Below are 16,712 nucleotides of genomic sequence, written 5' to 3' on the forward strand. Positions count from 1 at the left end.
AGACATTGTTAATGTTGTAAATGACTATTGTAGCTGGAAACGATATCAACATTGGCGTACAGAGGCCCATTATCAGCAATCATCACTCCTGTGTTCCAATGGCACATTCTGTTAGCTAATCCAAATTTAGTTCCTCTGTCCAGTGTCTGTGTTCTTTTGCCCATCTTAATCTTTTCTATTTATTGGCCAGTCTGTGATATGGCTTTTTCTTTGCAACTCTGCATAGAAGGCCAGCATCCCAGAGTCGCCTCTTCACTGTTGACATTGAGACTGGTGTTTTGCAGGTACTATTTAATGAAGCTGCCAGTTGAGGATTTGTGAGGCATCTGTTTCTCAAACTAGACACTCTAATGTACTTGTGCTCTTGCTCAGTTGTGCACCGGGGCCTCCCACTCCTTTTTCTATTCTGGTTAGAGCCATTTTGCTCTGTTCTGTGAAGGGAGTAGTACACAGCGTTGTACGAGATCTTTAGTTTCTTGGCAATTTCTCGATTGACGAGTTTCAGAAGAAAGTTCTTTGTTTCTGGCCATTTTGAGCCTGTAATCGAACCCATAAATGCTGATGCTCCAGATACTCAACTAGTCTAAAGAAGGCCAGTTTTATTGCTTCTTTAATCAGAACAACAGTTTTCAGCTGTGCTAACATAATTGCAAAAGGGTTTTCTAATGATCAATTAGCCAACATTAACAATGTCTACACTGTATTTTTGATACATTTGATGTTATTTTAATGGACAAAAAAAATTGCTTTTCTTTCAAAAACAATGACATTTCTAAGTGACCCCAAACTTGTGAACAGTAGTGTATATCTAACCTCTTTTTTTTACACGGACATATTCAAAGCCATTGCTACCCCGCCTGATTACTGTCATTTTAATTCAAAATTCAAGGTTTCAATCAAATTTTACCCAATTAATTTGAGTTTACTGATCTAATGCACATTAAAAAAAATATGTATGAAGTGTTTAATGTATTTGGTATAGAAAGCCAACAGCAGGTAGCTCCCCTAATCCAGGTCTAACAATGGAACTTTTCTCTGTTAGATTGCTGTTCACTCCTTTAAGCTCGGTCATTAGACAGATTGAGGTGCAAACAATATCAAACAGAGAGGAAGAGGGTGCAGCAACACATGATAAAGGAAGCAAATGCTTCAACAGAAGTATCTTTTACACCTTCTTCCTGCCCTAAACTTACAGAATTTGATCGATAGACTTTTGTTTTGGGGTACAGCACGACGTTATTTGAATTGATCATGCATTGTTGGCTGATGACTATTGAACTTGATTTGAACAATGAAAGACCAAAGAGAGAGTGAACAATTACATTTTATTGTGTCTACTGACTAAGATTAATGTGCAATATGTCTGTGTCTGAGTTGGAAGACAGCTGCAGTAGCTAATATTAAATGTCTAACCCCCAAAGAAGCTCAAAAGCAGGGCTCATCAACTATATTCAGCCGCGGGCCAATCTTTTCTTGAGCGGATGGTCAGGGGGCCGGAACATAATTACAAATAATTTGTAGACTGCAAATTGACCGCAAGAAGCCCAAACATATATAATATTTGACTAAAACAGAATAATTTCAAACATACGATCACATATTATCTCTCTCCTATGGAACAGATTTCCAAAATTAAAATAACTTGTAGCTGATTTGCTGGTGTTTTTACAGTCTTTTGTGTCCAGCAATAGAAAAATAAATAACAATAAAAATAAATCACCTGCCGCAAGTTAGGGAACCCTGCTCTAAAGCAAATCATTTCCTCTTTCCACCACACCAAGGGATGTAAGGTGGTTGATTTAGTGGTCCGCTCTAACACTGTATCTCACTTAGATTCTATACTCTCCTCTCTCCCCCCAGATGGACCCAGTTCAGAAGGCTGTTATGCATCACACTTTTGGAGTTCCTCCCTTGACGAAGAGAAGACACGTCTCGTGCAGCGTGTGCCAACTGAGATTCAACTCACAGGTGAGGGAGCTTCTGGAGATCACACGGGGTACCAAATGCCCTCGATGAATCCTGCGTTGTGTTGAGTCGTACTGACCTGAATAACAAAGCACGACGGTCCACTCCTACGTGTTCGACCCATATTTACAGGATCGCAGAAGATGTGGATGAGGTCACACTTCAAGCAAAGTCTTGCTTGAAACATAAGACATAATGGGCTCATGAATCTTGAAAAGTATATGTAATTTGTTATAAAAGAGGACACATTGCATCCTTAAGTCAGTTGTGAAATAGCACATGATGTCACTCGTCTCAAATGAGGATGTGTCCTGAATAATATATCCAGCACAACATGCCATCTCTGTAATCTAGGGCAACTTTCTTGTAACGGCTTTAAAGTTGGAGTATGCAACTGTTATCTTGCAATACATTACAGCAGTTGTGTTTAATAATAAACAAAGTCATTCTGATATAACCCTCATTACTAAAATGCTTGGAAGCTGAATGTACAATTTCCTTATTCTTACCATCAATACGCATTTTCCTACAATTGAAAACACGTTTTTGAGCCAAGGGTAGTTAATTCAGTAGCATTACAAAATGGCATCGTCATACTTCCTCCTCTAAGGAAGCTAGCTATCTATTCAGGGCCCCAATGTGCTAGTGATTACTCAATGCGACGGTTATTATTTCTTCAGCATTGAGGTCTAGCTCAGGATAATCATCATCCATCCCAGCCATCAATCACAACTCCTGAGCAAACAGATAAAGATGGTGTTTACCTATCAAATCTCCGTGGTGCCGAGATAGGGAGAATACATTTCAGTTTGATGTCACTTGGGCATCAAAAATACTTTTATCATCTTTGCAGATTGTCTATATAGGAGTTTAAATTGGATGGAGAAACCTGGTGGACTTGGAGGTTGTTTGGGTGGTGGATGGTGTGTGTAGCTTAGCTTACTTTGGTGAAGAACAGAGTACCTGAACTTTTGAGTGGTGAAAAAAACTAAAATACATACAATATGATTGAATTAAAGCAGTCTTTCCATTGTACCATATAATTGGGATTTTCCCACCCAGTTTTCCTCTGCGCTAAGTAAAAAATGCCTCAATAAGCTGACACCGCTCTCAAATATCTTGCTGAAACAGTATAACTATTTTTTCGAGGAGGATGTCTCTTCACATTTCAACCTGAGGAGAGAACTACTGATGTTCTGATTGGTGACCGGTAAAACACAAGCCACAAACACACTCACTACCACCAAACCAGACAAACACACTCACTACCACCAAACCAGTCTCACACTGTGGAGAACTTCACGCTGATTCTTTCCATCTCTTGCTTGGCTGTTGACAGACAATGTCAGTCTATAAAAAGGGCCTGAAGTATCTGCTTCTCTTCTTCAACTTGCTGCCCTGGATTGATGGATGCATCCTTATGGGTGTCTCCATCTACCAAAGTGAATATGGATGGAAGCAGTATTGCAGATGTAGCAGTCCCAGCTCTAAAACTGCACTTGGTCATTGGAGTCATCATGGTATTTGGCTTCCTGGGTTGTGTTGGAGCTATTGTTACAAGGTAGGGGTGGTATACGGAAGATAGCCCTATTTGGTCAAAGATAAAGTCCATATTATGGCAAGAACAGCTACCATAAGCAAAGAGAAACCACAGTCCATCATTACTTTAAGACATGAACGTTAGTCAATCCTGAAGTTAAAGATGAACGTTTCTTGAAGTGCAGTCGCAAAAACCATCAAGCGCTATGATGAAACTGGCTCTCATGAGGACCGCCACAGGAAAGGAAGACCCAGAGTTACCTCTGCTGCAGAGGATAAGTTCAATAGAGTTACCAGCCTCAGAAATTGCAGCCCAAATAAATGCTTCACAGAGTTCAAGTAACAGACATGTGGTTTTATTGATCTAATTACACCACCAGCAATATATTTCCATACAGCCACCCATATACTGTATAGTGACTATAACCCAACCAGAAAATGTCACCGGTTTGGCTGATCTATATGTTTCGAGTATATTTTACGAATGACTTAAAGAATGCACAGAACATGAAATATCACACGTGGGAATCCACTTAAATCTTTTTGTGCGATGATTGACTGACTAAATGGCTAATTGACAGTCTTATTTGATAAGATGTCTTTCTCACTTATAGACCATCCAAAAACGGATTGCCTCCTTCCCCACCTTAATCTGGTCTGTGTCAAATCTCAAGTATGGTTAAGGCAATTCTTCCACATCATTGCTCTAATGAAAGATGAATTATGGTCTTGATTACACTAAACACTCATCCATATCACTTGTCTTCTGGCAAAAATCCACCGATGGCTTGGATAACTGGAGCATGACATAAGGAAGCAATATATTGGAGGAAAGATAACATAGACATTAACCAGGTTTCCATCCAACCTTTTTATGGGTGTAAAGAATATGTCGGATAAAAAATGGCGTGACAGGCCTGATGGAACCAGCACATTTGTCAGAAAACGTTCCAAATTTCAACCAAACAAAATACGCTAGACAAGGTGGGATCTTTTTGTCTCTGTAAAATGAATGATGCAGGAAATGGAGGGGGAAATGCCTTTATGAGCAAATATTGATAGAATGACAATCATCATATCGAAGTAAATTTGAAGACACGCGATGATATTGTGTGGCCCTTCCACTACGACTCGTTTAGCAGGCTGTATGTTAGGCTACAGATGAAATAAGTTATGAACTTCACAGGGTGGTGAAAGTGCAAGTTGATGAGCTTGATACTCCTTTCCGATAAATATCTAGGGTCTTATTCTGATGACATGATTATCGAGGCTTGGCTGCCATTCAGAAAAATCTAAATGATCTTGCTCTTATCATGTAGGTATCTTCCCGCACTGTATCTGCGAGATGTTGGTTAGAAGGCACGTGCCAAGGCCAGAAATGTATTTTGGTTCCTTGCATTAGAGGATTTAGTATTTAATGCATTTTCCAATGCCAATAATTGTCATTGTCCTCCACAGACTAAATCAATTTAGGTTGAGTGTAGAGAAAAGGTTTTATTCTGGAAATTTCCATTTAGTTGATTTGCTGTAATGGCATGGAGAAATTTTCTCCTAAAAATTGCAAACAGCAAGTAAGAATTCTTGTCACGGGCCAAGTTAGCCAGAAAGTAGATGGAGGTAAACAAGGACGACTGAAAGTTCTTGCATGTGGCCCAGTCCATGCGTCTGGGTAAATCCGTTGTGAAGGTGAATCTTGGAAGAATCGTGTCTGGACTCTAAACTCAAACAGCTACATTAATGAAACATCAGACTATCACAGATTCACTATCACATGGCCCCTGATACTATACTGCAAAGGAGCATGGATAACATTGTAAATTAACCTGGGACAAACTCTGCAGCGCATTGTCCTTGTTAATGTCATTAATGTTATTTTGATGCTGAACCCCTTTAAAGTTTGTGTCTACTCAGCACTATAAAAGGCAAAGCTTTGTAATACCTGCTCACTGTGTTATGTATATTTCATGAGCCACTGATTTGAGTTCGTTTTTGGTCACAGTTTGGCCAGGTTTAAATTGAGCCTGCTATTTGTTCTTCTCACAGAGCCAAGCCTTAGCCCACTACAAAGGAACAAAACACGCCAAGAAGCTGAAATCTCTGGACACTACCAAATGTAAGCTCCGAGGTTCAGTGGTCACCAAGGAAACCACCAACCATGAAACCCCTAAGAGCATCAACCCTCCAGCAATGTGCTACGGCACTGACAGGAAAGGTTGGTCAATTTCCTTTACTTTCCTTCCGTATCCACTGTTTTTTCCAATCCCCATCCACTCTCTCTGTCTGTCACTCTTTCCTTTGTCACACCCATCCAACAAATTTCAAAAGGTGCCGAGTCTGACGAAATACCTGACCAGGTCCCTTTCGTGTTGCAAATGAAAACAGTACAGAAACAGTGTGCTGATAGTTCTCTTTCTCCACATCCATTTGTTTTCACCTGGATAACATTACTGTACATGTTGTATATCTGATCATGGTGTCACAATAGAGGAAGTTGGGAGCAGGAGGAAGTAGATACAGGAGACGTCTTGATGATGTATATTTACTACAGGAGACAGGCACCAGGACCAGATAAGCTTCACTGTCTTTTAATCTTCCTAAAATGTAGTCAGTGGAGGGTGACCTTCTGTCAATTCCATTAGTCTTACAGCTAAACCCATTGGACCTGGAGAACCAGAGTGCTCTCTGGGTAACCTCTGTCCACTCGTGAAGTCTTCCTGTATCCATCTTTAATTGCCTAATAAAACAGCACCAATGAAACCTTGGACCATGGCTCTCCAGGATTAGGTCTGAGTGCCTCAGTATAGGGCCTACAATCCAATGTTCCATGAGTAAACGATTTTAAACCAGGAGCACATTTCTGGAGCACATATAAGCATCCATATTTTTGTATTTTATTTTACCTTTATTTAACTAGGCAAGTCAGTTAAGAACAAAATCTTATTTTCAATGATGGCCTAGGAACAGTGGGTTAACTGCCTTGTTCAGGGGCAGTACGACAGATTTTTACCTTGTTAGCTCAGGGATTCGATCTTTCCGTTACTAGTCCGACGCTCTAACCACTAGGCTACCTGCCGCCCAATAATTGAGCTCAGGTTCTGCGATTCCTCTTTACACTGCATTGTGAACCCTCTGGTCCCGCATGCTCACACCTGCAGAATAGGATCATTCACAATTTACAGAGAGGGTATCAACATATTTAGTCAACAAACTGGTCAACAATCTGGTCATTCCGCATTTTAAATGTAGGAGGGGTATTAGAGGCCCACAATAGAAGTATACATTTCTTAGCAAAGTATGTAATAGTCATAAGCAAATTTTCTCTGTCAGGATCAAGAACAAAGTCCTGCTGGGCATTAAGATAGATACACAGGGTCATTTCAAACGGTACATCTAGTATTTTCTGTGCAGCAGTATGTATAGATTGCCAAAATCTGGCAATCTCTCTACAGTTCCAAAATACATGCATATAGGTTCCACTTTCAGAGGTACATATTTTACAGTTAGGAGAGATGTCCGTTTTCATTCTATGGAGTCTCAAAGGAGTGTAATAAAATTTGTACAAAAATGTGTAATTAGATTCTTTCATTTTTACATTAGTAGAGGAGCAGTATACCCTGTCGCAAACCTCCGCCCATAACTCATCACTGATAGTCAGACCAAGGTCCTTTTCCCAGATTATTTTCAAAGGAGTAAAGGAGGAGCCTGCTTTCTCAGAAAGGAGTCTATAGATATAAGAGATTTAGCATTTAATGGATTGTGCTGTGACAAGAAGGGTTTCAACTTCATTCAACTTCATTCAAGTTCTAAACCTCCTCTTGGAAGTAAATGAGGAAATGACATGTCTAATTTGAAGATATATATTTTTTTTAAATGGGATCTTGGCACATTGAATTCACTGCAGAGCTCTTGAAAAGATTTCAGTGTAGTGGTTTTCTGATGAAATAGGTCTGAAAAGGTTCTGATTCCGAGAGTATGCCAAAGATTAAAGTTGGCATCCTTCAGGACTTTTTACAAGTCTGGGTTGCCTACTATGGGCGAGTGAGAACATATTTGGGAGGAAATGCCCAGGTATTTTTTACAGTCCCTCCACGCTAGTAGGGTGCTATGAATCACAAAGGTTTTGGCTATGTTGCCCACTTCACTAAAGTTATTAATGAATATAATTGAGCTTAGTGGCAATGAACCACAGGATTGGGCTTCTATCTGAATCCACGCTGACTCTTGTCTGTTTGTGATCCATGTTAGTATCTTGCGGATTTGGAGAGAAGGGCAAGACCACCCTTAGATTCAGGTTTCGATAGAGTGGAGAACTTGATCCTAGGTTTTTTATTGCCCCATATAAATTTGGTGATGCTTTGGTTAGTTGTTTTGAAAAAGGAAACTGGGAGATAGCATGGGAGCATCTGAAATAAATAGTTCAGTCTAGGGAGGATGTTCATACGGATGACATTAATTCTTCCTACTAAGCTAATTGGAGGAGATCCAGGTTTGGAGATCTTGATTCGATCCAGGAGTGGAAGATAATTTTCCTTAAATTTTCCAGATCCTATTCAGATCTGGGGTTATGAAACCGCTGTTTTACATTGGAAAGGACATAGTGTCTTCATAGAGATGGTGAGTGTAATATTGAGAGGGCAGACAGTGGATTTGTTCAAATGTATCTTATAACCTGAAAACTTGCCATACTGAGCAAATGTGTCTAAAATGGGAGGGATTTCTCAGGGTTGGATATGTAGAGCAAAGACATCATCCGCGTAAAGCGAAATCTTGTGCTGCAGGCCGCCTGCAGAAACACCCGTAATTCTTGAATTGCTCCTTATCAACTCTGCTAGCGGCTCCGCTCCCAACAAGTATATCAGGGGGGACAGCGAGTACCCTTGTCTTGTGCCCTGTCCCAAAGGGAATCTGTCAGAATTCAGTCCGTTAGTAGTCACCATGACATTTGGATGAGAGTATAGTGATTTGATCCATTTAATAAAGTCTGGGCCCATATTGAACTTTTCTAAGACTGAGAACAGAAAGCTCCACTCCATCCTGTCGAACTCCTTCTCAGCATCCAGTGAAGCCAGCAGGACAGGGGTCTTCTGTGCGTTTACTTGATCAATAATATCAAAAAGATGGCAAATGTTACCAGAAGAGTATCTGTCTCTAATAAATCCAGTTTGATCTGCTTTTATTATTTTGGGAAGAAGAGTGTTTAGTCTTTTGGCGAGCAATTTGGTAATTATTTTGTTGTCGAAATCCAACACGCGTATGGGCTAGAAGGACGAGCAGGATAGAGGGTCTTTGTATTTTTTGAGCAACACTGTGATGCGAGCTGTGTGCAATGAGTCTGGAAGAACTCAGTTTTTGCAAAAATCATCCAGCATTGGCATGAAAATAGGGCTAAGCTGGGGCCAAAAAGTTTGGTGAACTCTCTGGGGAATCCATCTGGGCCTGGGGACTTGTTAGGTGGCATGGAGGTAATTGCCTCCAGGATCTCCTCAGGAGTGAAGGGGGAGTTGAGATCTTCTTGGTCGGTATCTGATAGTTTAGGTAGCGAGAGTCCCTCTAGGAAGGAGTGGAGTTCTGCCTCTGTGTGTTTTCTCTCAGAGGTATATAGTTTGCAGTAAAAATCATGAAAAATTCAATTGATATTTTTTGGGTCATATGTGACCTCGTCTTCTGCTGTTCGGATAGCCGTGATTGTACGCTCTGACTGCTCTTTTTTAAATCGGTAAGCAAGCAATCTACTCGGCCTATTGCTATACTCATGGTATTTCTGTTTAGTAAAGAAAACGTATTTTAAATCTCCCAAGTATAGTCCAAATTCAGTTTGGGTTTGGCTGCTTTAAGTTGACTCCAGGAGGTGCTGTCTAGGGATTGTTTATGTATTCTTTCACAGCATTCCAGCTCCCTCTCAAGATCTAGCCTGTGTGCTTCCATTGCTTTTTTCTTAAAGGAAGCATATTCAATTAGATGACCTCTTAGTGTGGCTTTGGCAGCGTCCCACATTGTGGCCGGAGAAACAGGAGAATCTTTGTTGTCTTGTGTGTAGTCGTCTATTCATGTAGTTACCAATGTATGGAGCGCTTCGTTTGATAGCATGGAGGTGTTGAATTTCCAGCTCTTTGACCTCGGGATGTTTTTGCAGAGGTCAAAGCGGAGGTGGACAAAGGCGTGATCTAAAAGTGCTATGGGTCCGTTTGTACAAGTGGCTGAATTTATGATACTGTTTGGGATAAAAATGTAATCTATACGGGAGTAGGTGTTATGGACATTAGAGTAGTATGTATAGTCCATAGATGAGCTATTACTCACTCTCCAGTCCCATCAGTCCCATCTCTTTAGTAAGAGAAGTTCAACATCTTTGCAGATCTAGGATTTGTGATGGGGACTTGAGATGATTTGTCTAGGGTTGGGTTAAGGGTGCAATTAAAATCTCCGGCCACCACGCCAAAGGAAACACAATACTCATTGAACAGGGTTATCATTTTTGGCATGAAAGCAGGAATATCTGTGTTAGGGGCATATATGTTTACGGGCTTGTAAGTAAGCATTTCACACTAAGGTCTGCACCGGTTGTAATCGGCGCATGTGACAAATAAAGTTTGATTGGAGTTGTGAAGGTAGAGTATACCAGGTAACTTTTTAATATAACGTTTGCTCCACACTGGGGGATTTCGTGAATGTATGTGTTGGTTCTCCTCATGTTTTCTTAATTGAAACCCCCTTTAGCGAGAGCGATAGTGATATCACCCTTCAGTCTGGTACACACCTAGTGAATTCCAAAACAAGCTTTAGTTTATTCAGCCAGTATATATTTTAATATTTATGCATTTGTTAAAGAAATGCAGTCCAGAGCTCACTCATAGGTGTGTTTCAAGAGCAAGCCCACATCTCACTTTGTGGAAAATATTGTTCACAAAATAATGTTTAAAAATAAGACCCTGAAAGGCCTCAAAGACAGACCATTAAACACGTACCGGGAAGGGAACAAATAGCCATAAATCATTTTCATCACTGACCTCCCAAAACAAAACAAGCAGGTTTCTCCTCCACCTCACTGTCGTGTCTACAAAGCGTGGGAGCATCCGTTTGTCAAAAGTGGCGTTGGGTAATGAATATTAATGTGCTCAGATGTCAGGGAAATTAATTGGCGAGGCGGGTAAACGCCACATTATCTTTAGGGCTGAAGTATTTAGCGGTATATCAGTGCCCTTGAGCTCCTCTAATGAAAAGCAGAGGTCAGGGAAGAGAAATGGCTACGGAGAGCAGATATGAGGAATGGGGAGAGGAACTGCAGCCTCTCTTGATAGTGGGATCTCAGTGTTGATGCAAAACTTCTGCCAAAGAGCCATTATAACACACATTCTGTGTACATGTGAGTTCATGTATTTTCTGTATGCATTTTTAGGATGTGTGTGTGTGTGTTTTCGACTTGTGAACTTGAGTGTGGCTTCGAATTGACAGCTGGCCACAGTGATATTGTATAGATTAGCCAATGACTTAGCCACTACATGTCATGTGTGTGGGGGTGTCTTGTCTGTGTATGTGTGCATGTGTGTGCGCATGCACGTGGCTAAGAAAGAGAAGAGTTGCCCATAACGCAGTCACCATCTCTCTGTTCCAGTCCAGTGCCTGAGGAAATGTACCCTGATATTAGCTATTAAGGAGCAGATTGTCAGGGGAGCCATGCCTGCACTGACAGCAGCTGCACAATAGAAAAGGCATGGGACATGGGGGCTAGCTTAGGCTTGTTCAGCCATCAGTTAACCACTAAAGCTCCCCATGCACGTCTCCTAACCAACAAGGAATTCAAAGATCCAAATCTGTACTCACTGAGTTGGAAAATGCCCTTACACACAGACCTGCATCACAAAGTGGCAAAGCTGATGACTCTGTGCATGAAACCTGCTTTTCACTTGCGTGGAACTATGATTTACTGTAAATACCCTCATTTGTGAGAAGTTCTGAGGAGGTTTAAAGCTGTAGAAACTTTTCAAAAGGATTTTGTCTGGAGAATGAATTCCAATGAGGAAGGAGGCGCTGAACGAGTCAACGGAAGATCTTTGACCCTTGCTGTGAAATATCTCAAAGATAATTTTGCTCTGTTATCCAAATGATAATCACTAACATTATAAATACACTTCTGTACCAAAGGAAAGAATGCCTCACAACTGCAGGGCCTTGAGGGGTTTCTGTCCTTTAAGTCATGGTGGCATATAATGGGGCTCAATCATTTTAATTAAAGCGCTTAATCCAGCATCATTGAGAAAGGTAATCAGATCTCATGGGGCGCTCTGTGATTGCCTGGAAGCCTAACGAGAGTGGAAGGATTTGAGAAGAGCATTTCTGCTCTATCGCCAAAGGAAATCTCCTTGGCAAACTGAGAGCTATAGAGGTATAGAAACAGGTGACGTGGGCCTCCCGAGTGGCACATTGGTCTAAGGCACTGCATCGCAGTGATAGAGGCATTACTACAGACCCTGGTTCGTTCCCGGGCTGTTCCACAACTGGCCGTGGCCAGGAGTCACATAGGACGGTGCACAGCGTCATCCAGGTTAGGGGAGGGTTTGGCCGAGGGGGCTTACTTGGCTCATCGCGCCCTAGCGATTCCTTGTGGTGGGCCGAGTGCCTGCAGGCTGACCCCGGTCGCCAGTTGAACGGTGTTTCCTCTGACACATTGGTGCAGATGTTAAGGAGCGCGGTTAGGCGGGTCATGTTTGGAGGACGCATGACTCCACCTTCGCCTCTCCCAAACCCGTTGGGGAGTTGCAGCGATGAGACAAGATCAAAATTGGGGGAGTAAACAGAAACAGATGAGGAAAAAGATGAGGAGCTCTCCAAGAGGGTCATGATAGCTGTCTCTTTTCCCCAATCAAACTCCCTCTTTCTTTGTTTCTTTCCCTCTCTCTCTCTTTAATTGTGTCCCTCTTTTGATTTGATCTCCTCTCCTCCCCCTTTCCTTCTGGGGCCCTTGCACTCCCTCCTCTTCCTTTCTTTCACATATTTATCACATATTTTTCATTCCCTCCTTCTCTCTCACTGTTGCTTCCTCTCCAATCTCTCTTTCCCTCTTCACGCTCTCGTTCCATCTCCTTACTCCTTTCCTTATTTACTCTATTACCCTTTATCTTCCCTTTTCTCTCTTTCTCTCCCTCACTACCCCCCTCCCTCTCTCAGCCCATAGCTGTCAGTCCCCACCCGCCGCCTCTCTAGATTGATCACAGTCATTACCTTCATTAACGAGAGGTGATTGAGTTCTTAACAGAGCCAGTTAGGTCACAGCGAGTGGGGATATGGATTACTGGAGCCTTCCCAGAGTAGAGGGCGTTTTAGGCCAGCCAAGTACACTATAATCACCTGCTCGTGAAAGGCGAATGGCGCTTTTAATGGCGTTATGGAACATGAGTGCCCTGCAATGCAAGAACAGGCACATGCATGTGTCTACATTGCCTTTTGAACAGGCCGCCCTTGATTGAAATGGAGGTGTGCCACTGAAATGGGATTTCCTGTTTAAAAGATGAAGCAACGAAGAGTCACATCCGTGCTTGTGTGTGAACAGTACACAACCACACACATACTGTAAATATAACATACTGCGTATACTCACCACAAAAACACAGTGTACATAGAGAGAGTACATACTCAAAAGCACATGTATAGAGACACACATGTGCGCATGCAAGCGCAATACATGCATGTTGACAGACAAACTACAAAAACACATTTAACCCTGCTTTTCAAGGACAAATCAAATCATTATCTTGTGCTGAAAGCCTGCCCACAGAAGGAGGTAGGTTGACAGCTCTTGGTCTCTAGTGACTTGGCTTTGATTGAGGGATTGGCTTAGTGTCTGCGGGGTGTTTTCATACCTGGCACTCAAGAGAAGGCTGGGAGTAGCTGGATGATAATTGCAGGGGGGTGAGGGCACTGTTATTGTTTTCCTCTTAGCATAAACAGTATTCAACGGTGACAATGTGAAGCCCACCATCAATTACCATCCAATTAAAGATTCACCCAAATGCTAATTATGGTGGTGTCGTGTCTTTACTATCATTAAATTGAAGACATAGTTTTTATCAAAGATTCTCTGTAATTAGTATTACGCAATCAACTGATTAATCATGTAAATGTAATTAACTAGGCACCAAGGAAAAATATTCAGATTACAAAGTTATAATTTCCTAAAATAACTTTTCAGATATTTTATCTGTTCAATTAGTCTTCGAATTAAATAATTATTTACTTTACCTCACTATAGTCACATTCCAAACGTCGTAAATTGTTGGTTATCTGCACAAACCCAGTCTTCACTATGAGTCATCCATACATCAATTGTCTTAAATAATGTATTTATTACTAACTAAGTAATTCACAGAAATGCATATACAAACAAACAAACAAGGTAAATGTGGTTACAAGAAATGATAGAAGAATGAGTCCTAGTGGGCTAAACCGGCATTGCGGCTTGTTAGACAAAAGGGAAGTGGGGGTCGACTTATGAAGTCACTACAGAGTGATAATTATAACAATTTAAATGCTAATCCCTGCTCACTCATTCGGGAACAATTGCAATCAATATATATATTTACGCTCAGTGTGTCGTTTTGATCTCTGGTAAAAAGTTTGTTTCTTTTGTAGAATTGTCCGTCTCTCTCCCTCTCTCTCTCTCTCTCGGTTGTGGTTAGAGTGGATTGTTCAGAGTGACATTCATTAGTTTCGTTATAGAATAGATGTTTCGGTGGTTGTCGTTCTTCGCGTTCAATGACACCGAATTCCTAGCTGCGGACTAGTAATTAATATCAAAGTCTTGTTCTTATTCTGTCGGTATCGATAGTCTAAGAGTTTAACCACGTGGCATGGTTAAAAGATTCAGCAATGGTCTTCAACCTTTGTCTCCTCCTAATGGAGAAAAACATGGTCTGGTGATAATTTCTCAAAGTTGGGTTTTATTCAGAATGGCAGAAAAGGGCCTGTCCCAGGACGCCTGACCCTCACTGGGCTCAGGGGCGGTCCAGGATGTCTGACCCTCACTGGGCTCAGGGTCTGACCCTCACTGGGCTCAGGGTCTGACCCTAACTGGGCTCAGGGGCTGTCCTCTGATTTAGTTAACTCCAATCCCCTTTTTGAGTTTTCCTTCATTAAACGGTCCAAAATCACATTGTAAAATTGTGTAAACAGTATCATACTCACTCATTCATCTTATACAACAATTAGATGTAAACCTCATATCTGAGGACCAGTTCGTAGCTGGATTCTTCACCGATCTTTTATACTTTCTCCGGAACATGATATTTGTTCGTACCTCAAGTTCTGTGAGGTGGAAGGAATTATTTTGTTCTCTATGAAAATGTACTCTCTCTATACTGTTTGTCCATGAGGAGATCCTCAGGAATTTACGACGTCTCTCTGACCACAGCAGCCTACTTGAAGGCAAGAGGGGGATGGGTTTGCTATACCCAAAGAGGGCAACGTCATGACAGCGGCATCATGATATAACAAAAATATCAAGTATCAAAAGTGTCAACTAGAGTTAATGGTGTGCATTGTAATGTGGATATTGTAGAGTATTATGAATTAAATGGTTTGGGGTCATGTGAAACTTCATGTAAAGTCTTCGAATAATTTAATTGAGATCTTATGGAATAAGCAATTACAATTCATGCACTGGAAGATTGATCAATACTCAACGACATTAAATTGTCACAAATCACATTCATTCTTTTACGTTCATCAACACTAATAAATGAAAGCATTTTTGTGTTTGTAATTACATACCAAAACTAACAGCTGCTCTCAAAATCACCTTAATAGCAGAAAGTGAATGAATTGCTTGTTCTTGGACTGTGATAAATGTATGTCTAGTGATGTTGTAACTCCCATCAGTATTGTGCTTCTCTGACACGTCTACTGGGATAAATAAGAGCCATACATAGTGGTTCGCTAAAATAGCACGACATAATTCACTATTGATTTGCTCCCTTGGCTGCCGATCTTCACTCTGTGTCATTGCAGTAGAGAGAACTGAGAGGAATTGACATCGATCATGGGATGCTGCCAAGACTAAAATGTCATTTTGGTAAATGAGGAGCCAGTTCACTGTATTTTTTATAACGACTTGTGTTGTTTCTCTCATCAGATCTTATTGATCCATAGATGACTTTGATCTCTCTACATGAGACAATTATTTTTGGTGCAGTAGTCGTCTTGTAACATGTTAATTTACCTTCCCTGCTGAAATAGCATATCTATCGCCCTCTGCAGATGGCTTTCCAGGTGCATCGCCGCTACCACTATCTCCTGTGCTCACACTGGCTCCAACCCTGGGATCCCTGGCATCAACCCTGGCACCCATGACATCAATGTTACCACCCCTGGCACCTACGCTGGCATCGAGTCCCAACTCATCCACAGGGACAGAGACTACCTCAGCTACAGGATGGGACGACAGGGCCTCGCCCAAACCCAGCTCACCTATAGAACCAGACATGGAGGAGGAGCAAGAGGCTGAGACAGACCCGGAGACGGAGGAAGAGAAAGCCAGGCGTCTGCTCTACTGCTCGCTCTGCAAGATGGCCGTCAACTCGGCATCCCAACTGGAGGCTCATAACAGTGGTGAGAGATCTGCCCTCCTCTCAGGGTCTCTTGTCCCTGAGGGGCTCGATCGCTAATCCTGTATAGCAGCTCTTAAATAGTGTTCACTCTTCTGTCAATGTGAATAACACAGCCAATCATGTCCATCAGTTGATTGGTAGGGTCTATTCATTGGCAAATAATGTCAGTGCCTCTCAATGCTGTTTCATAATATTGGCAAAGGACTGTGGATGCAAATGCTTGAAAGACCTTATTGTGGCTCACTTTTTCCTATTTTATCATCCAGGTACGAAGCACAAGACCATGCTAGAGGCCAGGAGTGGTGTGGGCTCCATCAAGTCCTTCCCCCGGCCAGGGGTCAAGAGTAATCTAGCTCCGCCCACCAAGGCAGCCACGGGCCTGCAGAACAAAACATTTCACTGTGAGATCTGCGATGTCCACGTCAACTCTGAGACACAGCTAAAACAGGTGGGATACACCAGGGTGTTACATGAACATTAGCCATTGTATATTACCACAGTTCCATGAGTGAACATTGTGAATTTGGTTCATGGAAATTGTGAATTCACTATATTTAAAATGTCATGTTTCTTATCAGTGGTATAGCTGTATCTGTCTCTCTTACTTCC

General features: G+C 41.7%; 1 protein-coding gene across 3 annotated transcripts in view; it reads left to right on the top strand.

Moving 5' to 3' along the window:
* Positions 1 to 16,712, top strand: part of znf385d (zinc finger protein 385D) — a 47,557-nt gene that overhangs the window by 24,514 nt on the left and 6,331 nt on the right. For 2 of the 3 annotated variants that reach the window (XM_035750919.2, XM_035750920.2), the window contains exons 3-6: positions 1,861 to 1,968; positions 5,548 to 5,716; positions 15,754 to 16,104; positions 16,370 to 16,551. In XM_035750919.2, the coding sequence (XP_035606812.2) occupies positions 1,861 to 1,968; positions 5,548 to 5,716; positions 15,754 to 16,104; positions 16,370 to 16,551 (810 nt within the window). The remainder of the gene's footprint in view (positions 1 to 1,860; positions 1,969 to 5,547; positions 5,717 to 15,753; positions 16,105 to 16,369; positions 16,552 to 16,712) is intronic. The other variant, XM_035750921.2, reaches the window with a different exon arrangement.

This window comes from Oncorhynchus keta, chromosome 34 (genome assembly GCF_023373465.1).
Source record: "Oncorhynchus keta strain PuntledgeMale-10-30-2019 chromosome 34, Oket_V2, whole genome shotgun sequence".
In the NCBI taxonomy this organism is placed as follows: domain Eukaryota; kingdom Metazoa; phylum Chordata; class Actinopteri; order Salmoniformes; family Salmonidae; genus Oncorhynchus; species Oncorhynchus keta.